The sequence below is a fragment of the Schistocerca piceifrons genome, chromosome 11 (genome assembly GCF_021461385.2).
Source record: "Schistocerca piceifrons isolate TAMUIC-IGC-003096 chromosome 11, iqSchPice1.1, whole genome shotgun sequence".
In the NCBI taxonomy this organism is placed as follows: Eukaryota; Metazoa; Arthropoda; class Insecta; order Orthoptera; family Acrididae; genus Schistocerca; species Schistocerca piceifrons.
Window position 1 is genome coordinate 39999852 of NC_060148.1, and position 25029 is coordinate 40024880.

The 25029-nt window shown below is 42.7% G+C and overlaps 1 protein-coding gene across 1 annotated transcript in view; it reads left to right on the plus strand.

Annotated features, from left to right (window-relative positions):
- Nucleotides 1–25029, plus strand: part of LOC124720308 — a 40947-nt gene that overhangs the window by 9173 nt on the left and 6745 nt on the right. Inside the window, exons 3-4 of the mRNA XM_047245616.1 lie at nucleotides 9428–9730; nucleotides 10851–10909. Coding sequence (XP_047101572.1) covers nucleotides 9428–9730; nucleotides 10851–10909 — 362 coding nt within the window. The remainder of the gene's footprint in view (nucleotides 1–9427; nucleotides 9731–10850; nucleotides 10910–25029) is intronic.

A 25029-nucleotide genomic window follows, 5' to 3' on the forward strand; every position in this document is an offset into this window, starting at 1 on the left:
TTTTGTGGAGGAAATGATGATCTGATGCTTAACTGAAAATACTGATAATTTAAGTGTAGTATATCTTTTAAACAAATAGTTACAGAGTTGATATTTACAATGTTTGTTTTTTTAATGATGATCTTCTATATTAAATATCAATCGTTAAGATCGACCAAAGTGTTCAGACGTGAGGATTTTCAGGTCTTTGTTACAAAACTTGTTAATTTCACTTTAACAGTAAATCCTAAACTATTGTAGATATGATCAATATTTAAGTTTTATTGGGATCACTATGAAAATTTATGGAAGATGGCAGATTAAAATTATTGTGACTTCATTCCCTGCACTACTTTAGAACTAAATAGTTTTCATAAATGTGTCCCTTTATGGCCGTTCTTTGGTTCGCCATATTTAACAGTGCTACATCTCCTTGGCCACGAAAACCTTCTACTGTTTTTCCCTATGATGTAGGTAGTTGTCTCACTCGCACACTACAGCGCTAAGGCCTCAATGTACAATAGACACCTGCGAGTTTCCCCATCTCGTGGTGAATTTGCGCTGTTTGGGGCGTCCAGTCCTGGACGACAGGGTTCATTTCACAATCCCTGAAGGCCGACTCTTTTGGCCGTATATTTAAATGAGAGCGCAGTGCTTGTTAACTCACAGGGTGCAGTCTGTGGTGTTGTCCTCAATCTGAACTGTGTGCTGGTTTTGTCCAGACTAGATTAGGTTTGTCAGCTTTTTGGCTCAGCGGCTCCTTCCACTCTGAAACTACTCGATCCTGTTCATAATCGTGGAGTGTGACGAGCTATAGGTGCTTTTTGCACAAGTCCTGTCGACAGCCTCCTCGCGGCAACAGGGACTGCCCCTTAACAAATACGATGGAACCAGTTCCTGGTTTCTTAATATTCAATGGCCATCCTGTGTACCCTGTCCTTTTTGCAAATGAGGGATGTCTCCTTCCTGATACCTTGCCTCGGATAGGATTGCCAGTTGGAATGCATCTCATTTCCCTGTGTCGGAATCTCCATCTCCACTCCCTGAAAAGTGCCCCTTGTGTTTCTTCCTGCACCCCTCCTCAGATCCACTGCCTCGACTGCAGATTTGGACTGACCTATTCCAGAGTCCTAAGGTCTCTGTCGCTCCAGTCGTATCTCGTGTATTGTACATTCCATTGTTGAGGAGTTCCAAGGTGCTGTCATTTTCTACATTGATGTTTCTAAAATGGTAGACAAGATGGGATACACTTTTACGTCTCCTGTCATGGGACACTATTTATTGCAGGAATCGTGTAGTGTGTTCACAGCAGAGTTGCTAGCCATTAACAGGGCCCTCCACTTTGTTACTCAGGCGTCCCTCAACAGCGTTTTAGTATGTACAGACTCATTGAGCAGGCTATAGACCAATCCTATCTTGTCACCCTTAGGTCTCTGCTATCCCTGACCACCTCTCTGCGCATGGTTGTGCCGCCTGCTCAGTTGTCTTTGAGTCTCGAGTCGTGGGTACTGCAGGGAATGAACTGGCTGACCATTTGGCTAGAGAGGCAGATACTTAACCCCCATTTCCTTTTTATGATTCCAGGTGCAGATATGCGCAGATTCACATAAAGTCAGTCTCTCTCTCTCTCTCTCTCTCTCTCTCTCTCTCTCTCTCTGTACACGCATCGGTCATACTAGGCTCACCCATTGTTTTCTCCTGCATAACGAGCCACCCCACAATGTGGTTGTGAAACCAGACTGACGGGGTCCAATATATTGGTGGAATTTCCCTCTGTTTTGGCCCTTTGTACCAAGTATAGCCTTCCAAATTCCTTGTCTTTAATATTAGCTGACAATTCACAAATGGTTGAACTGGTTTTCAGTTTCCTTCATGAAAGTTGTTCATATTTTCAGTTGTAAGGTTTTGCTTACTTCCTGGAGTAGGGGCAGGGTCCTTGTGGTTGGGGCCCCTTCATGTTTTCCGGGTCTGGGACCCGTGGCCATCCCCCTGTGCAAAGACTGCTGTTTTTCCAGTTTTTAGATTTCACCTGCCATTTTATGCCTTTTGCTGTGTGTGCTTTTAACTTCATTGCTTTATAGTTTGACCCCTACACAGGTAACTTTTGAATTGCTGGACTGATGACCTCAGTGTTTAGTCCCAAAAGCTCCTCAATCAATCATTGTGACTTCAATGTATCCTACATTCCTGTACCGCACCAACCCCCCCCCCCCCCCTCCCCCGACCACAATGTTTGATAGTTTCTGTCCTTCATCGTCCTATCCATTACCCTGTTCCCACTCCAGCAATACAGAGCTTTCTGTTCCACCAATGCACACACTATCTTTTTTCCTCCTCCTACTTTTTTCCCTCCTCCAACTTTTTTCCCTCCTCCAACTTTTTTCCCTCCTCCAACTTTTTTCCCTCCTCCAACTTTTTTCCCTCCTCCAACTTTTTTCCCTCCTCCAACTTTTTTCCCTCCTCCAACTTTTTTCCCTCCTCCAACTTTTTTCCCTCCTCCAACTTTTTTCCCTCCTCCAACTTTTTTCCCTCCTCCAACTTTTTTCCCTCCTCCAACTTTTTTCCCTCCTCCAACTTTTTTCCCTCCTCCAACTTTTTTCCCTCCTCCAACTTTTTTCCCTCCTCCAACTTTTTTCCCTCCTCCAACTTTTTTCCCTCCTCCAACTTTTTTCCCTCCTCCAACTTTTTTCCCTCCTCCAACTTTTTTCCCTCCTCCAACTTTTTTCCCTCCTCCAACTTTTTTCCCTCCTCCAACTTTTTTCCCTCCTCCAACTTTTTTCCCTCCTCCAACTTTTTTCCCTCCTCCAACTTTTTTCCCTCCTCCAACTTTTTTCCCTCCTCCAACTTTTTTCCCTCCTCCAACTTTTTTCCCTCCTCCAACTTTTTTCCCTCCTCCAACTTTTTTCCCTCCTCCAACTTTTTTCCCTCCTCCAACTTTTTTCCCTCCTCCAACTTTTTTCCCTCCTCCAACTTTTTTCCCTCCTCCAACTTTTTTCCCTCCTCCAACTTTTTTCCCTCCTCCAACTTTTTTCCCTCCTCCAACTTTTTTCCCTCCTCCAACTTTTTTCCCTCCTCCAACTTTTTTCCCTCCTCCAACTTTTTTCCCTCCTCCAACTTTTTTCCCTCCTCCAACTTTTTTCCCTCCTCCAACTTTTTTCCCTCCTCCAACTTTTTTCCCTCCTCCAACTTTTTTCCCTCCTCCAACTTTTTTCCCTCCTCCAACTTTTTTCCCTCCTCCAACTTTTTTCCCTCCTCCAACTTTTTTCCCTCCTCCAACTTTTTTCCCTCCTCCAACTTTTTTCCCTCCTCCAACTTTTTTCCCTCCTCCAACTTTTTTCCCTCCTCCAACTTTTTTCCCTCCTCCAACTTTTTTCCCTCCTCCAACTTTTTTCCCTCCTCCAACTTTTTTCCCTCCTCCAACTTTTTTCCCTCCTCCAACTTTTTTCCCTCCTCCAACTTTTTTCCCTCCTCCAACTTTTTTCCCTCCTCCAACTTTTTTCCCTCCTCCAACTTTTTTCCCTCCTCCAACTTTTTTCCCTCCTCCAACTTTTTTCCCTCCTCCAACTTTTTTCCCTCCTCCAACTTTTTTCCCTCCTCCAACTTTTTTCCCTCCTCCAACTTTTTTCCCTCCTCCAACTTTTTTCCCTCCTCCAACTTTTTTCCCTCCTCCAACTTTTTTCCCTCCTCCAACTTTTTTCCCTCCTCCAACTTTTTTCCCTCCTCCAACTTTTTTCCCTCCTCCAACTTTTTTCCCTCCTCCAACTTTTTTCCCTCCTCCAACTTTTTTCCCTCCTCCAACTTTTTTCCCTCCTCCAACTTTTTTCCCTCCTCCAACTTTTTTCCCTCCTCCAACTTTTTTCCCTCCTCCAACTTTTTTCCCTCCTCTGCCTCCCCCCCCCCTCCCCCCCGAACCCTCCTGGCTGTACCTAGTAGCCCTACCCTGTCCTCACCATGTCCTTACATTTTCGCAAGCAGCACAATCACCTCCACCCATCATATCCTGGTATCCCACCCCCTCCCTGTCCCAGTCTCCTACTTACCCACCACCCATGCTAGATCGTTTCTCCCATTAGGCACAGTTCTCTGCAGTTCAGTCACAGTAGCCAGAGCCAGAGATAATGTGCGTGTGTATGCCACCCGTGCGTGACCGCGTGTCGTGTCGTCTTTAGGAGGTGGCATTTTGGCTGAAAGTTCACATGTTTAGCAGTATTTTTGTTGTGCTTGTCTGTGACTCGACATCTCCTCTATATGACGAGTAGCATATTGTCCTATTTGTAATATTGTCATACCTCCTTTTAAATTTCGTGTCTTACAGAGTTTGAAAAATGTGGTACCTTATGTGCCCTGTGGGTTTGTATGATCATAGTATGTCAGACATTATGAAACCAGGAGGAATAATTGCTGTATGTTGTTATGATAAATCAGTCATATTTTTATTACATCATGTTTGACGAGTGCAGTACGTTTTTGTACTAATCGAAAATACTAGAACTCACCAACTCTCATTTATCTGAGTACCACTGTCAAGTCACATTAATATGACCACCTGCGTATATTCATCAGCAGCATGCAATAACCACAGAAAGCAGTGGCAGCACTAACAGTGGAGGGTATACGAAGCATGTCGAGGGACACTTAAAATGCCGCAGTAGTAGTTGTAATGCAGAAACGGGGCGATTTATCTAACTTTCAGGAGGGCACAATCATTGGCTTTTGGGCCAAGTGTGGAAGTATTTCTGAAACAGTTAATTTCGTAGACTGTTTGTGTGCCACCGTGCGCGGCAAAATGGCACTGTATAAAACCGGCGCCGAGGCAGCTGTTGTGCACTGTGAGTTACAGATGACAGGGATAGGGATGAGTGGCAGCTGCAAGGGTGACCACGTGTGCATAGAAGTGCAACTGTTGAGCAACTGTCTGCCAGCCTGCATCATTGGCAGCCGTCTCTTTAGATATCGGTTTCCGGCACACTGTTCAGTATTTACAGCTGAGCTCTTCACCCTGTATCAGGGCACGGTGTTCATCTGGCAATGCCCTCTGGAGTTCGCTGTTGTCGCCTCATTCGGCACCTTGATTTTTCACTCCCTGCAACCTTTAGAGTGGGCGAGTGCCCGACCGCCCCCTTGGCTCCGGGCTCAGGTTCTCGTTCACCTTGACCTTGGCTCACTCCCAGAGGAGGTTACCCCAGCTGCGGTATACCGCTCACAGTTTGTCGAACTTTGTTCGAAGTTTGTTAATGTGATTGCTAAGACCAAAGACGGTGCCGGGTGTTTTTTTATTGTCGGGGCACACATTTTCAAATACCGGCTCCGTGGCCACGGTTTGGTCTTCACAGCTCAGCTATTTGCCCTCTATCGGGCTGTTCTTTACATCCGTCGCCATCGACATTCTGCTTATGTCGTCTGCTCCAATTCCCCGAGTGCCATCCGGAGCCTCGGTGATCCATATCCGGTTCACCCTTTCGTGCACCGGATCTGACGCTCTCTTCGGCAGCTGGCTGACGACGGTTCTCCGGTTACCTTTGTGTGGGTTCCCGGCCATGTCGGTATCCCCGGGGACGAAGCTGCAGGTGGCGCGGCCAAGGCTGCAGTACTCTGGCCTCGGACAGCTTCTTGTCGTGTCCCTTCGTCTGATTTTAGCAGGGTCATTTGTCAGCGCATTTTATCGCTGTTGCGTGCCGATTGGTCTACACTTAATGAAAATGAGTTTGGGGCCTCGAAACCTCTCCCCACGGCTCGGACGACCTCTTCGTGCCCTTCTCGGCGGGAGGAGGTCGTTCTGGCCCTGTTACGGATTGGACATTGCCGGTTCGGCCACCACCGTCTGCTGACGGCTGCGCCGTTCTGCCCGTGTGGGCAAGTGCTGACGGTCACTGCGCATTGATCTTGGCCTGCCGTGTACTCTGGATGCAATTTTAGTGGATGACCCAGGAGCAGCTGCTCACGTTATTCGTTTTATCCACTTGACAAACCTGTCTAAGGACATTTGATTATGCTGTTTTCTTTTAATCCGTTGCCTGTTAATGTGCCTTTTACAGTGTTGTCCTTTTTAGTTGCTGTTTTAACATTGTGCCTTGCAGTGCATTCATAATTTAGTCTGGGTGCTAGTGACTACTGTAGTTGTGAGCAAAAAAAAAAAAAAAAAAAAAAAAAAAAAAAACAAATAACGAGCTGGCGACGCAAACTTTTCAGTCGTGTCCTCTGCTCAGATACTCTCAGGGCCTCCAAAGTCTGTGCGCTGCACACTGTTCGTCCCTTAGTGCAGCGGATACAGGAAAACTTTCACTTGCTCACTCTTGGTGGAACCACTGTGATGTTTGTGTGGGTTCCTGGTTGTGACGGCCTGCCAGGAAATGAGGCTGCCGACACTGCTGCGTCATACCTCAGCCTGTTAGTTCCTGTGTTCCCTACGACGATCTGTATTGCCATCTGTCAAGAGGTTGTGTTCGTTTGGCATCACCAGTGGTCTTCCCTTCACCGGAATAAACTCTGTCTCAGTAAGCCCGTCCCAGTGGCTCGGACGACCTCCTCTTGGCACTCCCGGCGGGAAGAGGTCATTTAAACTGGGCTGCGTTTTGGGCACCGCCTTTTTAGCCACCGTCATTTGATAAGGGGTGCTACCCCACCACTTTTTACACGTTGTGCCCGAGTTTTAACTGTCCGGCACTTCCTAACGGAATGGCCATTTTTTTAAACGTTTGTTCCCATTTTGGTTTGCCATCTGAGTTACCGGCCATTTTACAAAATGACGCACAGGCTGTCGACCGCATTTTACTTTTTATCCGCCGAAGCAGTATGACGAAGGACATTTAAACTTTAGTTTCAGATCTCCATTTCTGTACGGTGTCTTTTTTTAGTCCTTTTTCCACGCCCCTGTTTTTAGCTGTTTTCTCTTAAGTCAGTTGGGACTGACACACAGTAATTTTTTTAACTCCTCTCTGTCTTCTTATTTTATAGTTTTGACTATGGCGTGTATGAACCCAGTTGGTTTTTGGACCCTAAAGCAAAACAAAACCAAAACCAAACCAACTGTCTGCCCAAATGAATGAAGGGGCTACAGACAGCTGTCTCCTCTTTGACTATTTAGTGAACGTTGCCGTGTACCGGCCTCCGCAGCAGGCAACTGGTCCACACACCGGTACCGACAGCTGTTCGTCGGTGACGAAAGCTGGAACTCGTATGCCAATAATATAAATGGACATCCACTGAGTAGCAACAGGTGCCCTTTCAGATGAACCCTGTTTTACACTCCATGTCCCGTTTTACACTCTGTCAGCTAGATGGCCTTCGGTATATACTGCGTGAAACATTTGGAAGCAAACACCCGGCAATAACGATAATACAAAAGAACCTTATGCAACACAAGAAACTTTCATACACAGAGATTGTCGAATTTATGGAACTCCTTCAGCTAACCCTAAGTTACAACTACTTTACCTTTAATGACAACATTTATAAGCAACCAGATGGCCTAGCAATGGGATCATGTATATCCGGTACCATAGCTGACATATACATAAATCACTTAGAACAAAAATTATTTGACAGCCAAGAACCTTGCATAAGGAAAATAGAATTTTATAGGAGATATGTAGATGACACACTACTGTTAGTGAAAGGAGATACCAAAGACATCACAGACATTCTTAATCATTTCAATAATCTAAATGAGAAAATCAAATTTACAGTGGAACATGAGCAAAATAAAAGTATCAACTTTCTGGACCTAAATATTATAAGGCACATCAACACATGCACATTCAAAATTTATAGGAAAAACACAATGACTGACACCACAATCCCTGCAACCTCATGTCACCCAAATATTCATAAACAGGCAGCTTACAGGTCAATGCTGCATAGGGCAACAAAAATACCATTGAACCAAGAAAATATGCAACAAGAAATAAACACAGTGAAGAAGATTGCAGTTGCCAATGGTTACAATGCTTCCATGGTTGACACAATCTTAGACAAAGTGAAGAGAAACCCAGGTACAAACTGCACCACGGAAGAAAAAGAGAGAAACAAATATATATCTAGCATTCCATACATTGGCAATGTATCACAGAAGATTGCAAATATTTTCAAAAATCACAGAGTAAAAATTGGGTTTTCTACATCCAATAAACTACACCAAAAACTAATACATAATATAAAGTGTAATCATGATCCATATTCAGACTCTGGAATATACAAGTTAACATGCCAGGAATGCTCCAAGTTCTACGTAGGACAAACAGGCCGAAATATCAACACCAGGTACACAGAGCACATTAGAGCATACACACACAACAAACACACTACATCAGCAATAGCAACACACATATATAATACAGGACACCCATTTGGAAAAAATAGAGCAAAATGTCAAAGTACTCCGACTAAATAAAGGACATAAAATGGATTTGCTTGAAGAACTGTAGATATATTCACATTACAGAAAATATGAAGATAAAATATTAAATGAAAAACTTGAAAGTGAATCAGTGAATTTCTTCAGATGTTTCGATAATATACTTAAATAAAAATAGTAAAACATAGAAATAAGCACAATTGTAAAATCAGTATAAGTAATTCATGAGCCAAATTGTAAAGATAAATTAACCTCTGTACAAAAGCATATCATAATCTGTGGAAGACCTATAATGTTATCTCTGTGAACAACCTATAAGAAGAGCTTTGTAACTGTTTTGTTTATATAAGATATTTTCGATGTGTAAGATGTACAAGTTGTGTGTGATGTTAAGTGTGTGTGACTCTCTACACAAATGGATCATTAGAAAACTGTAAGTACAAATTGTTCTCAAACTGTAGCCACTAACCTCACAGAAGAATCGATACCCAACTAAAAATCGCGTTTCTTATGTATTACAGTAAAAGTCGACAAAATGAAGCAGACTCACACACACTGACAACATCAAAAGAAATGGCTTAACACACATCAAAAAAACGCACTTGAAAATGGGAATTATTTCTCGAAACGCGTCGTGCGAATAGTAAAATAAAGAAAATTGTGACTGGTAGCAGAAGATTTATTTATTTATAAACAAACCTATTGTATCTACAGTCGCAGGCTTTCAAAAACCATTAATAATGGATCAAATCAGATTAAAAAGAAATATACTTAACCAGCAGCTTGACATTTTGATTGGTGGAAATCTGTCATAGACCAAAATGGTATCTCACAAAATACTATCCACATATAGAGCTTCCCGGGCTACTTACACATTTTCGTCTCTTTAGATTATTACGAAATTAGAAAATTGCCCCAATTCGAGAACACAGTCCAGCGAAGGTGACGGTGCCGTTTGGCATATGGGACACCCGCATCATTGGGCCATATTTCATTTACAACACCTTAACTGCGCCACAGTATCTGATGCTGCTGCAGGACCTCGTGTTCCCTTCCACACTGAACACTGACAGCATTTTCCCATCTTATTTTCAGCACGACGGAGCCCCTCCGCACTGTGGCATCGGTGTCCGTGAGTTGTCGGAGGAACGACTGCCAGGGAAGTGGATCGGTCGCCGTGGTCCCGTGGAGTGGCCGCCCAGATCCCCTGACTTAACGCCCCTCGATTTTTATCTATGGGGACATCTTAAGCAGATAGTGTATGCTGAGAGCATCCGTGATTTGAGACACCTGGGGGAACGCATGCAACACGCCTGTGACCAAATTGCGGCGACTACAGTTGTGCATCGCACGGGATGGACAACACTTAGAACAGGTGTTGTAGCAGTCGGTATGAAGGTAATTCCCCAACTTTGAACATTAATAACCTCTAAACTGTACAAGATAGACAAAAACAAATTAGACCATTAAATTCCAGAGCTCAAGCGAGTGTTGTTTGATGTGTCATATACCTCCTTCCCATTTAAAGAAAATGACTTTAATCCAAAATGGCGGATTTCAAGATGGCGGCCACAAATGGCATTCACTCCAAAAGTTGCAGCTCCACATCAAACCTATGTTCTCATCATCACATTTCAATTTTTCCTTTAATCTTTCAACTTATGAAGGTGTTCAAGGACTTCTGTTTTAATGTACACTTGCCGATTTGTATCCAACCGTGAGAGACATTTTTGCACCTTTAATATGTATTGAACATTTCCCAAAATTTTAATCTGCCAGGTTGTATATAGTCTCACTTGGAGTAATCCAAACAGAAGATTTTATCGCCGGTTGTGCATTTGAATGTTGAGTGAAGTTTGGCTTTCAGTTTGTTGTCTTCCTGGTTCACAGTTACTCCTTTCATAACACTCGTTGCATCTATATCTTCTGTGCCTGCCAATGTCTTCTGGACAGTAGGATGTTTTCTGTTGTAATTGTGTAAATATTGTGATGATTGATACTGACACCTGGTAACTGTTCATCTATGATTGAAGTATGTTTACTATCCTCTTGGGAATCAATTTTTGTGGCCACCTTTCAGTACAATTTTAGTTATTCTTTGAGGAAAGCAGTGTAACTTTTGTAGTGATGTGCTAAATCAGCAAATGGTATGCATTTGTGGAAGTCTGTTTCATGCAGAGCCAGAAGGAAACACTTCTAGAAGGGAAAATTGAGTGACACACCAGTGTCACGTCACATAAACAGCTGGGACGACCCTGTGAAATTGACTTTCACTCTATTTTGGCACAATAATTTGATCAGAATTCTTTGCCAGGAAAAACTAAACATGGTCACCTAAGGCATACGGTTTAGTTTACATTCAGGAAAAATAAATCTTGGCCCCTTTTTAAATTTTTCACACTGTACGTGGCACTTAAGTAGTTCAGATATGTTAAACATCTAATTTGTGTTTTTCTTGAAGTACACAGTATTTAATTTTTAGTTGTTAGAGGTATTGAGATATTCTTATTTGTTGCAGGATTGTGACATTGATGTGGTGCTGTCAGTGACTTGGATTCGCTTCATTTTGCAGACAAGGTGTGTTGTCATTTGAAAGTTGCCTGATATGCGCCAGCTTACGGCTGTGCATTTCTTTCCGGTGCATGCTTAGGACATATTGGTCTCAATTTATGTATAGAAGTGTAAATAAAAATTGATTATCCAGCAACCAAGAAAGTCAGTAAGAGGATTCTGTACAAATACCTGGGTGTTACAACTGATAGGGGTGACGTGTAACAATCGTGTAGGCTCAGTCTGAAGCAGGAGGCAGACTTCAGTTCTTTGTTATTATCCTGAGAAAATGCAACAAGTTGACAAAGGAGATGGGTTGAAATAACGTTTTTGCTATCCATCACAGAATATTCCTAGAGTGCGAGAGATCTATACCAAATATGTCTAACATGGGCGGTGTGAATGGTCACACTTTTACTGCCTCTGGGGGAGTGTGTCACTGTAATGTTGAAAAACCAGATACTTAAAGATACAGAAGTTATCCTTACACACTTTCAAGAACCAGCTTCAGGTGAGGCATATTCTCCAGGCCACTACACTTTACTCGCATGAGGATTTTGAGAAAGACATCAGACTAACTGCCATGTGACTAGAGGTGTTAAAGCTGTCAATATTCCTGTGTTCTGTATGTGATTCAAATGAGACGTGTGGTACTGTGCTAAGTACCATCAGCAGTGCTTGTTGTAGTATGCAGAGTACGTATGTAGATGTATAAATCAATCAGTGACAGTCCACACTTGATTCAGACCTAGAAATGAGATAGTGTAATCTAATGGTTAGGGCAGGTAATAAGGGTTTGAGAACCTGTCTGGTGTAAAGAGATTTTAGTGGAAGTTAGTTTAGTGGAGCAGGCATCGATACCATTCTGTAGGCTATGGATGTCACTTTGATCTGTTGGCAAGAAGTAAAGGTAGTGTGGGTGAAGGGAAGAGGTGGCTGTAGTGGTATGTGATATGCAGACTGTAGCATGTCAAGTTTGTATCAGGTTTTCTACAACAGGCTAAAATGTGAAATTAACTGGTACTGAAGTTCAATTTGTACTAGAAATCTACGTATACAATCAAACTGATCAAAGCCATAAAAGTTTTGGTGTAACCACCAGACTTAATTTTTGCGGAGGCAGTGTGAGGCATTGGATGTTTTACAAGGAATTTAACCAAAGTTTACACTATAAACTTGAATCTTAATTCATGGTACTCAACATGTACAAGAAAGACTACTTCATAGTGCTTTGTGCCTGTTTGTTGCCCCATCCGTCATGGGAAATACTACAGAGGTGACTGAATGTGAAGTTGTATTGTAAGAGATATTTTGGAGTTGAGGGGTACTCTTATCAGCCTGAAATTTGTCCGTGTAGTGTGGTTTGAAGTTTGAGGATCTTGGGAGAGACAGGGGAAAGAAGTAGACATAAGGAACAATAGTTGCCAGTGGGTGAATTTGTGCTGATAAGCTAGGGGTGATGTTGCCAGTCACCCTACATGCAAGGTGAAAAAACATTGTTAGAACAGCAGTACTCACAGGGTGAAATATGGCACAATCGTAGTAAAGGACACAGCAGTCCATTATTTAAAATTTGTTAAATTTAAAACTATCATTGATTTCATAAATGTGCTTTCATTTTATACCCAGTTTGTGATCTATATGATCATCAGATGTCTGAAATGATGCATAGTGTAGGGTCACCACCAGCATACAGTACGCTGTTTTAAATACTGCAAATGCTAGGTTACAAACTATGATAATTACCTTTTGAGTGTTCACAGAAGCAAGGAAATAACTGTTTTGGGACAATGGTTTATGGCTTCTCTAAACATTCGCTCATGTTGGAACCGATTTTGGAAACATTTCTTCTGTGTTGTTGCTGGTACCTGCTTTGGAAGAATATGGCAACTGCTAGAGTTGAGGAACATAGCTGTCCACACACCTTTTTAAATGAGGAACAAATGTCACTAGGCCATAAATTAGGTGAACGTGGGCAATGAGGCATTAATTCGATGTTTCTCCATCAAATAATCAATTGTTTGATGTGCTATGTGACTGCTGACACTAAAAATGAGGGAGGTGACAGTATAAGTTTTCCTGATTTTGTTGATAACTGAGGGAAACAAATTGTCATGTACCATTCAGTGTTGACTGTTCCTTGAACCTCTAAAGCAGTGGTTCCCATCATTCCATCATTTTGGAGACCCTGTCCACCCCATCATCATCATCATCATCAACACAACAACAACAGTGTCTAACTAAACTTTAGAATGAAAGAGAACTTTCTTTGAACAGTTGTTTTATTTTTAAGATGCAAGCTAAAATATTTAGCTGTTGTACGTGTTTTGTTAAAGCATGACCTAATGAGTCATTGCAATAAATGGTACTGCCTAATTCCAACAACCCTTAAAAATTTTTTTTAATGGGATGATGAAGGAATTCTGAATCCATTATGAGTGCTACCTACAACTCATCCTGAGAATAGAGGGTGGACATTAGTTACAAAACATGCTTCCTCTGTAGCACTCCTCTTCCTAGAAACACTTGCCTCACATCCTGTGCAGTCCTGTTTGAAATTGACCAAATTAAAATGTCTGTGCTGTATTATTGTTTGAAAATCAAATGGCAGAAATTGGAGGACTTCATACTGCCAGTTCTTTGTGTCTCTCCACTCCAACAACAATAATGCATGAGCCTTACAGCTTAGCAGCCATTATATAGTTACTATTGTGCTATCAGTTAGTTCTTTGTGTGAAGTCAATAATGAAACAGTTACTGAAAATGGGCAATTTCTGTTCTACTACTGAAAACGGCCTAAAACTCAGAGAAGGTATTTTCATGAGATATTTAAGTATATATGATATATATGTCTCTGTTACACTGTCATGATATTCTCATGTATGCTGTTTAGGTGGTCCATAAACTCCTCCAGTGCCAGCCTGCCATTCTACCAAATCGCGAAAGTGTCGTCCACATAGCGGAAGAAGTGCCTGGGTTTACGGTCAGCAGTTTGTAGTGCCACCTCCTCAAAGTGTTCCATATAAAGATTCACAATCCCTGGAGCAAGGGGAGATCCCGTGGCCACTCCATCCACTTGTTCATAATGCTCTCCATTGCACTTGAAGTAGGTGGTCGTAAGTGCATATTCAAAGAGCTTTACTGTTTCAGGCTCAAAGTGCGCCTAAATGGCATACATGAGAATATCACCTTCACGATGGAAGTAGAAGAGAATGGCTGTATTCCATTCCTGGACATCCTGATCAGGAAGAAAGCGGATGGCAAGCTGGGGCACTCAGTATATAGAATGAAGAAGCACACAGACCTGTACCTCCATACAACCAGCTGTCACCATCCAGCGCATCGCCAGTCATTTGTGACAAAGAAAGCCTCTCAGATGAATTACACCACCTAAGAGAGGTATTTTGGAAAAACGGGTACAGTGAATCACAGATTGGTAGGGCCTTCAAGAGGAGACAGGCTGACAAATTTCAGGAAGAAGAGGAAGTTAACAAGAGACTCACCTTTCTTCCATATTTGGGGCTCATATCAGCCAAAATTGGGAGGCTACTGAGAAAATCAAACATAAATACCGTCTTCCAACCACTGCCAAAGACGAAAGAGCTGATGGGCTCAGCTAAAGATCCGCTCAAACTCAACACACATGGTATATACAGCATTGCCTGCGAATGTGGTGTACAGTACATTGGACAAACGCAGGGCTGCATCTCGAAAAGGTGCGAGGAACACACCAGGCGTGTCCGACTTGGACAGATAGAGAAATCTGCTATAACGGAATATAGCATCAAAGAAAACCACACCTTTGATTTTGAGAACACCAGGGTGCTGTGCCGAGCCGGAAGCTATGGGGACTGTGTCATTAAAGTATCGATAGAAATACGGGTCCACGAGAATCTTGTGAACAGGGACGAAGGTTATCAACTGAGCACGGCCTGGAATCCAGCATTAGCCGCAATACGCCAGGAACGCACCGAGAACCGTCCAGCTCACGAGACGCGACCGGAATGCTCTGACGGAGACACGAACAGCGCACCCGCTTCCCCCTCCACCCCGCCCGCCGGCTCCACTGGATCCAGCCTCCCGCGGCCAGGTGGTGGGGGGCACGCCGCAGGTATAAAGGGACCGGCATCCGCCAAGTCTCGGCACTTTGCCAAAAGATGACGAGTATGTCACTCGTCGAAACGTCGCAGTTTGAAGACACCGCCACCCGGCTGGAAGCCCGAGAACTCTTCGCCAGTTGATAAGTTGATTTATCTACAAATCAGACTTTTTGTAAGAGTCCCTTGAAAACACCTCAATAAATCAAACAAATTCTACATTTTTATATATAAAAACAAAGATGAGGTGACTTACCGAACGAAAGCGCTGGCAGGTCGATAGACACACAAACAAACACAAACATACACACAAAATTCAAGCTTTCGCAACAAACTGTTGCCTCATCAGGAAAGAGGGAAGGAGAGGGGAAGACGAAAGGAAGTGGGTTTTAAGGGAGAGGGTAAGGAGTCATTCCAATCCCGGGAGCGGAAAGACTTACCTTAGGGGGGGAAAAAAGGACAGGTATACACTCGCACACACGCACATATCCATCCACACATACAGACACAAGCAGACATATTTAAAGACCAATGAATAATGGAATTCTACATTTTGGTACATCCAAGAAATTGAAGTGGTTGTCATAACAAAATGTTCCACAGCACACTGTAATTTGAAATTAGCACCTATCTGCATTCGGTAATTAAAATTGTCAGTTATTGAAATAATAGTTTTGTCGATCATCTCTTTGCAACATTGCTGTGTCTTCTAAACAGTGGAATATATAAATCGTTTGTTAAAATGACTTCAAAGAAACAGTTGTCTGACAGTTTTCAGAAAAGAAATGCATCATTGAGGCCATGTAATAAGGAGTGGAAAAGTAATGAAAAGTGGGACTCCATCATCCAGGCTGTCAACAGCTCTGAAGCTGAAAGATAAGATTGCTAAAATAGGCCATAAGCAGGGAGGAAGTTGATGGATGCTGTGAGAAGTTCTGGCTCTCAAAGCATACATACTGAATTGTCTTAGGCAGTGTGGAGGACAAAACGTATATCTTGACGGTTGTTGTTGTTGTTGTTGTTGTTGTTGTTGTTGTTGTTGTTGTTGTTGTCTTCAGTCCTGAGACTGGTTTGATGCTGCTCTCTATGCTGCCATATCCTGTGCAAGCTTCTTCATCTCAGAGTATCTACTGCAACCAGATCCTTCTGAATCTGCTTAGTGTATTCATCTCTTGGTCTCCCTCTTATGATTTTTGCTCTCCAATACTAAATTGGTGATCCCTTGATGCCTCAGAACATGTCCTATCAACCGATCCCTTCTTCTAGTCAAGTTGTGCCACAAATTCTTCTTCTCCCCAATTCTGTTCAGTACCTCCTCATTAGTTATGTGATCTACCCATCTAATCTTCAGCATTCTTCTGTAGCACCACATTTTGAAAGCTTCTATTTTCTTCCTGTCTAAACTACTTATCGTCCATGTTTCACTTCCATACATGGCTACACTCCATACAAATACTTTCAGAAATGACTTCCTAACACTTACATCTATACTCGATGTTAACAAATTTCTCTTACTCAGAAACGCTTTCCTTGCCATTGCCTGTCTACATTTTATATGCTCTCTACTTCAACCATCATCGGTTAGTTTGCTCTCCAAATAGCAAAACACACCTACTATTTTAAGTGTACCATTTCCTAATCTGATTCCCTCAGCATCACCAGATTTAATTAGACTACATTCCAATATCCTTGTTTTGCTTTTATTGATGTTCATCTTATATCCTCCTTTCAAGGCACTGTCCATTCTGTTCAACTGCTTTTCACGGTCCTTTGCTGTCTCTGACAAAATTACAATGTCATTGGCAAACCTCAAAAAGTTTTTATTTCTTCTCCCTGGATTTTAATTCCTAGACACAAGCAGACATATTGCTTGTGTCTGTATATGTGTGGATGGATATGTGTGTGTGTGCGCGCGCGAGTGTATACCCGTCCTTTTTTCCCCCTAAGGTAAGTCTTTCCGCTCCCGGGATTGGAATGACTCCTTACCCTCTCCCTTAAAACCCACTTCCTTTTGTCTTTCCCTCTCCTTCCCTCTTTCCTGACGAGGCAACAGTTTGTTGCGAAAGCTTGAATTTTGTGTGTATGTATGTGTCTGTTTGTGTTTCTCTATCGACCTGCCAGCGCTTTCGTATGGTAAGTCACATCATCTTTGTTTTTAAATATATTTTTCTTTTGTTTCCTTTACTGCTTGTTCAATGTACAGACTGAATAACATCAGGGAGAGGCTACAACCTTGTCTCACTCCCTTCCCAACCAATGCTTCCCTTCCATGCCCCTCGACTCTTACAATTGCCATCTGGTTTCCATACAAGTTGTAAATAGTTGTTTGCTCCCTGCCACCTTCAGAATTTGAAACAGAGTATTCTAGTCAACATTGTCAACAGCTTTCTCTAAGTCTCCAAACACTGGAAACATAGGTTTTCCTTTCTTTAATCTATCTTCTATGACAAGTAGTAGGGTCAGTATTGCGTCACATGTTCCAGCATTTCTACAGAATCCAAACTGGCATTCCCCAAGGTCGGCTTGTACCAATTTTATCATTTTCTTGAAGATTACAATGCTTAGAACAGTGATGCCATTCACTGTTAGTCTGGACACTGAGGCTTAGCTGCTAGTTTATTATGGCACACAAACCGTTTTAAAAAGAGATGTAAACTTTTTGTGGAAGAAATGCTAGTGTTGACACAGTTCATTCACCGTTGAAAATGAATGCGATTGATGTTTTTGTATGTATTCTTAGAACTTTTGTGTTTGTCATTTGAAATGATAAGACAACTTTCTTTTGAGTTTCACTTATTACTATGTGCTTCCATTTGTAAGATTTTTTTTTTAAAACAAGTGCCATTTTAAATCAAACTTTCAGGTACTTGGACTTTATGTTAGGTCTCTTGAACTCTGAATGATTGAGACTCAACTGCACCAAAATACTTTTGCTTTATTTACCATGTTGCTCCCAATTTTGATAACTATTACTAATCACATTTCTGCTGCTTCTCACAACTTAGCCTTTCTGTGGTTTACTCTTTGCGTGTTGTGTGGTTATTACTGTTTATTTCATCGAACAGTTTATGTAATTATTGTGCACAAAACTGAACAGAGCAATGCCATCAGCAATTATCATAATTGATATCCTCTTACCCTGAATTTTAATCTCACTTCCGAACTACTTTTAAGTCCATCATTACCTTGATGAGTACATTGCACTCTCTCTCTCTCTCTCTCTCTCTCTCTCTCTCTCTCTCTCACACACACACACACACACACACACACACACACACACACACACACACACACACACACACACACACACACTCACTGCCTTACACATTACTATTTGATAAAGTACAACCTGACACATGTGTTTTTGTGAGGTTGTCTGAATGATGAATGGCTTAGCTCAGCCTAGGATGGTGCACACTCCTAACTTCAACAGTTCACACCATTTTGACTGTGTAGTCACCAGTTTTTCTAACTTATATACCTGGTGCCCTTGTGAATAAGCAAATACACTCCTGGAAATGGAAAAAAGAACACATTGACACCGGTGTGTCAGACCCACCATACTTGCTCCGGACACTGCGAGAGGGCTGTACAAGCAATGATCACACGCACGGCACAGCGGACACACCAGGAACTGCGGTGTTGGCCGTCGAATGTCGCTAGCTGCGCAGCATTTGTGCACTGCCGCCGTCAGTGTCAGCCAGTTTGCCGTGGCATACAGAGCTCCATCGCAGTCTTTAACACTGGTAGCATGCCGCGACAGCGTGGACGTGAACCGTATGTGCAGTTGACGGACTTTGAGCGAGGGCGTATAGTGGGCATGCGGGAGGCCGGGTGGACGTACCGCCGAATTGCTCAACACGTGGGGCGTGAGGTCTCCACAGTACATCGATGTTGTCGCCAGTGGTCGGCGGAAGGTGCACGTGCCCGTCGACCTGGGACCGGACCGCAGCGACGCACGGATGCACGCCAAGACCGTAGGATCCTACGCAGTGCCGTAGGGGACCGCACCGCCACTTCCCAGCAAATTAGGGACACTGTTGCTCCTGGGGTATCGGCGACGACCATTCGCAACCGTCTCCATGAAGCTGGGCTACGGTCCCGCACACCGTTAGGCCGTCTTCCGCTCACGCCCCAACATCGTGCAGCCCGCCTCCAGTGGTGTCGCGACAGGCGTGAATGGAGGGACGAATGGAGACGTGTCGTCTTCAGCGATGAGAGTCGCTTCTGCCTTGGTGACAATGATGGTCGTATGCGTGTTTGGCGCCGTGCAGGTGAGCGCCACAATCAGAACTGCATACGACCGAGGCACACAGGGCCAACACCCGGCATTATGGTGTGGGGAGCGATCTCCTACACTGGCCGTACACCACTGGTGATCGTCGAGGGGACACTGAATAGTGCACGGTACATCCAAACCGTCATCGAACCCATTGTTCTACCATTCCTAGACCGGCAAGGGAACTTGCTGTTCCAACAGGACAATGTACGTCCGCATGTATCCCGTGCCACCCAACGTGCTCTAGAAGGTGTAAGTCAACTACCCTGGCCAGCAAGATCTCCGGATCTGTCCCCCATTGAGCATGTTTGGGACTGGATGAAGCGTCGTCTCACGCGGTCTGCACGTCCAGCACGAACACTGGTCCAACTGAGGCGCCAGGTGGAAATGGCATGGCAAGCCGTTCCACAGGACTACATCCAGCATCTCTACGATCGTCTCCATGGGAGAATAGCAGCCTGCATTGCTGCGAAAGGTGGATATACACTGTACTAGTGCCGACATTGTGCATGCTCTGTTGCCTGTGTCTATGTGCCTGTGGTTCTGTCAGTGTGATCATGTGATGTATCTGACCCCAGGAATGTGTCAATAAAGTTTCCCCTTCCTGGGACAATGAATTCACGGTGTTCTTATTTCAATTTCCAGGAGTGTAGTTTCCCTCAGATTCATAGTATTTCAAGCATGTGACTAGAGAAACTCCTTTTCTCCAACTATTATTTCGACCATATTCTGAACTGACACTGAAGCTACAGCAGTCACAGGTATTATTGTAAACACAGGCGATATGTCATTCAATGGCAAATAGCTTTGTACAAACTGAATCTGCCATCAGTCACTCTTACTGTGCTGGGATATTGACGCATAGATAGGATCTGCACTGTAGCAATGTTATTGCGGGTTAATAGAGGAAAGGACCAAATTCCCCACTTCATCCAGAATGAAACAGCCCTGTCTATTAACAAACATCCTTTGCTAAATGCATTAAGAGTGCGTGCTTCATCACAGTCTCAGAATGATACTCGACAGTGGAATTTACACACTATCGTACAGTGTAGTGAACAGTGTTGATCGTGCTTTCTCACAGCTGATTAATTGTGCAGTAAAAGGCGGGTGTACGTTCAGCACTGCATACATGTCTGTAGACTGTAGGCGTAATCTGCTCAGCTGTGTGGAGCATTGTTCAACCTTAATTGAACCTGAAAGTGCTGCTGTCTGTGGTAGAGAGCGAAATATCACATTAAATTCAAACTGTGTGTGCCCTATTTTTGATGACAACTTCCCGGTATCCATTAGTTCACTTGGAAGATAGCTGAAAGGTGTATGGTCATGGTCAAAATATCAGATGAAAAATAAAATGAATCAGCGAGTATGTCATAAAAATGTCATTACTTTCCTTCAGATCTGTGTGTTACTGCTACCAGGCTTTAGTTGATAATTAAATGTATAGGCTGTTTGCTGCCGACATTGGCAGTTTTTCTAATCTCAGTAACTGTAATAAATGAATGTTAGTTGTCAGTGTTTCACTGGCGTCTCACTCCTCTGTCAGCTTACAGCTACCACTGAGTGACAAACTATGCTCCTTTTGCGTGGGAAAAGAGGAGGCAAAGCGTCAAAAACACTGCTCTGTGCTCACGAGACTAGGCTGAAGGCATCATTTTACGAGCTCTGGTAAAATGAACCCTGTAGATTGCACCGAGAATTGCTCCATTAATTTTCAAAAAGATTATGAAAGCAAAGTAGGATAAAATATTTTGAAAATGTGCTAATGGCAGCTCTGAAATGGTTTGATTTACAGTTCAGTTTTACATCTCAAGTTCCTTAACCCCCATTGCGACAGAAAAGTCACAAAGGTATTTTCTCCCAAAATACATTATGTGGATGGAATCATAAGTTGAATTCATTACATGTAAATGCACGTTGACTGTTGTTTATATCTTAATATACCGAGCAAAGCATGGTGAAGTGAAAGGCAGAGGGTACTTGAGACTCTCATGTAGCATTTCTTGCCTTTGATTCACATGTGGAAAGTTGGAAGAATGGTTGCTTTGAACACATCAGTCCATGCTGTAATTAGTATGATCTCATCTCACAGTTCCTATGGGAGATACATGATTGTACAGTGTCCACCAGAAAAATTTATACACACTTTAAGGAATGAAAAGTATTAGTTATGTGTGTATTTTACATTTAATAATTGATCACACATGTTGTACAACTTTCAGTTTAGGACACGGTTACTTTAAATGTTCAAAATGTTCACCATTGTCAGCTATACACACAACAGAAAGACGAGCGGTCGCCGCAACGACGTCAGTCAGTGTTACAGTGCTGCACATATTGCTGTAATCCCCTGCCAAAGTTCCTCCAGCGTGCGTAGTTTACGTCGACAGATGTTATCTTCACAGTTCCCCACAAGGAAAAGTCCGTAGGTGCTAGATCTGGTGACCGTGGAGGGAACTCAGTGGGCCCTCTTCCGTCCAATCCCGTGCCCCCAGAAAATTGTCATCCAGGAAAGCTCGTACGGCTAGGTGGTAGAGTGGTGGTGCCCCGTCATGTTGGTAGAAGACCTCTTCATCAGCTTCATGAAGTGCACGTATACCTGCCAAAGTTGGTGTGCATAACATTTCCAGGTACACTTCTCCAGTGACAGTAGCATCAAAGAAAAAGGATCCTACTAAGCCCCTAGATGACAGTCCACAACACACGTGGTAGATCAACTGCTTTATCCACATAAACATGCGGATTTGTCAGTGCCCAGTACACACTGTTATGCCGATCCACGGTTCTGTAAAGTTTAAATTGTGCCTCGTCACTGCACACTACCTTCATCACAAATTGTTCGTCATCAGTTACCATTTGCTGATACCGTTCAGAAAACTGCATTCGGCAATTGGGCTCGTCATCATTAATCGTGTGCAGTAATCGTAGAATGTAAACTTCCTACTTTGCAGCTTTCAGAAGTCTTCATACACTTGTAGTGATAACCCCCACTTTATGTGCACATTGCGTAACAGACTTCTGTGGAGAATTAACAGACGTTTCGAACACGAGAGCTGATGAAGCAGGACTTGTAGCTGTATGCTGTCTTCCTGATCTACCTTTGTGAATGAATGTCACAAATCGTTCCATGCAATTCAAACTTTTCGATGATACATTTGTTAGGAGATTTAGTGGTTCTGTTTCGAAGTCTCGTCTCCACTGACGTTGCACAACGGCATTATCAAACTTGAAAAACCACTTAACAATACATTTTCGCTGCTCGAATGTCAAGCGTGGTCCAGCCATCTCGTTTCCCCAATCCCGAGATGAAAGTACTAACATCTGTTGAGCCAAAGACCATACTACAACACACTCATAACTCAAATTGAATGACAATATTGGTATCTCAGTAGAGCCTGACAGAGTGTACACATTTTTCTGGCAAACTCTATACTATATTCCTAGAGTAATGATTTGAAGCTGGTTCTTAAAACTTTGTAAGTAGGCTTCCTTGTATTAGTTTGTCTTGTCTTGAAGAGTCTGCCAGTTGAGTTTCTTTAGTATCTCTGTGACATTCTCCCGCAGAACAAACAAACCTGTGACCATTTATGATATCTTTTCTGCATATACCCAATATTCCCTGCTAGTGCTATTTGGAACGTGTCCCACACACTTGAGCAGTATTCTAGACTGTATTGAATGAGTGATTTGTAAGCAACCTCCTTTGTAGACCGATTACACTTCCCCAGTATTCTACCAATATACCGAAGTCTGCTACCTGCTTCATCTATGACTGAGCATATGTGATCATTCTACTTCATATCCCTACAAAGTGTTACACCCAGGTATTTATAATAGTTGGCCAATTCCAACTGTAATCATTGATATTATAGTCATTAGATACACATATTTCATTTTGTCAAGTGCAGAATTTTACATTTAAAGAAAGTTGCCAGTCTTTCTACGACTTTGAAATCTTGTCAAGATCTAACTGAATATTTATGCCGCTTCTTTCAGACAGTAATTCATTGTAGATACCTGGATCATCTACAAAAAGCATGAAGTTATTATAAATATTGTCTGCAAGGTCATTAATATACAACTTGCACAATAAATAACGACAAACTTTCTGGGGAACAAACAAAGTTATTAATTCTACATATATTGATGTCTATCCATCAGAGATAATGAAATGAATATCCCTACTATGTCGAGTCACAAATTTCGCTTGATGTCCCTCGCCATCGCACTTTTCACAGTAAGTGTAGGTATGGTACTGAGTCAAATGGTTTTCAGAAATCAAGAAATACTGCATCAACATGACTGCCATTCTCCAAAGCTTTCAGTATGGCATGTGAGAAAAGTGTGACCCGGATTTCGCTTGATAGATGTTTTTGGAATCTGTGCTGGTTGGCATAGAGGTGGTCAGTGTGTTTGATATACCTTTTTATGTTTGAGCTCAGAATATGTTCTAAGATTACCCAGCAAATTGATGTCAAGGATATTGGTCGGCAGTTTAGTGGATCACTTCTACTACCTTTCTTGTAGATGGGTGTAACATTGTGCTCTTTTTCCAACAACTGGCACAGTTTCTTGTTAGGGGGATGTACGATAGATTTTAGTTAGAACAGCAGCTAATTCAGCCACAACTTCGATATAGAATCTGACGATAGGGATTGCATCGCACCCCGGAGCTTTGTTAGAGTTTAATGACTTCAGCTGTTGCTCGACACCACTGACACTAATACTTGTTTCATTCATCCTTTCAGTGGTATGAGGATTAAATTGGGCCAATTATCCTGGATTTTCCTTTCTAAAGGAACATTTGAAAATGGGAGTTAGCATTTCAGCTTTTGCTTTGCTACCATCAGTTTCACTTCCTGTCTCATTCGCTAGGGATTGGGCACTAACTTTGGTACCATCAACAGCCTTTACATACAACCAGAATTTCTTGGGTTTTGTGGAAGATCATTTGGCAATATTCTGGTATTGTAGTCATTGAAGACATCATGCCTTCCTCTCTTGACAACCAAACATATTTCATTCAGCCCTACATTTTGTTGTACACCATTTATGCACAGGGTGTATATGACCTGGGACAACCGGGAGATCCGGGAAAGACCCAGGAATTTTTTCATCTGGGAGAAAACTGAGAAAAACCCGGGAATTTTTTAGAATTCCGGGAATTTTTTATTGTTTTATTTTTCAGTTAATTTTTTGTTATTTTGACTGGTAAGAACCGATACTCTGACAAAGGATATTACTGTATCCCGCTACTGCAGAATAATACTGCAGCAACAAAATATGAACGAGAGCATAAAACTTAAATTTCAAAGGAAATGCGTCATATCACAGTGCTCATACAAATGTCTGCCAACAGCAATATGTGTGAAAGGCTTTAGGCAGACTATGCAATGCTTCGTAACAACAAAATACTTCCGATGAATATGACATCACAACTGTTTACATTTGATTCCTCTAAGCAGTTACGAGCGGAATCATGCGCATGTGTAGTTTAGACGCGTCGAGCAGTACCTTCTCCCGCTTCTGGCTACAGAAATGTTGCTGTTGGTTGTCTACGCAGCAAACCGGAGTACCTGCACCGGGTGGCAATTTCGGTGGCGAGGGGGGCAAATTCGTATTGTTGAGGGGGGGGGGGGGGAACCTTGTTTCACAAAGCGCCTAGCATCTGGCTCATGTTGATCTGTCGATTATTCAAATGATTTTGAAGCTCATCACTATTGCTTTTTCAACATTTTTTATCACATTCTAAATTGATTTCTGAATGAATC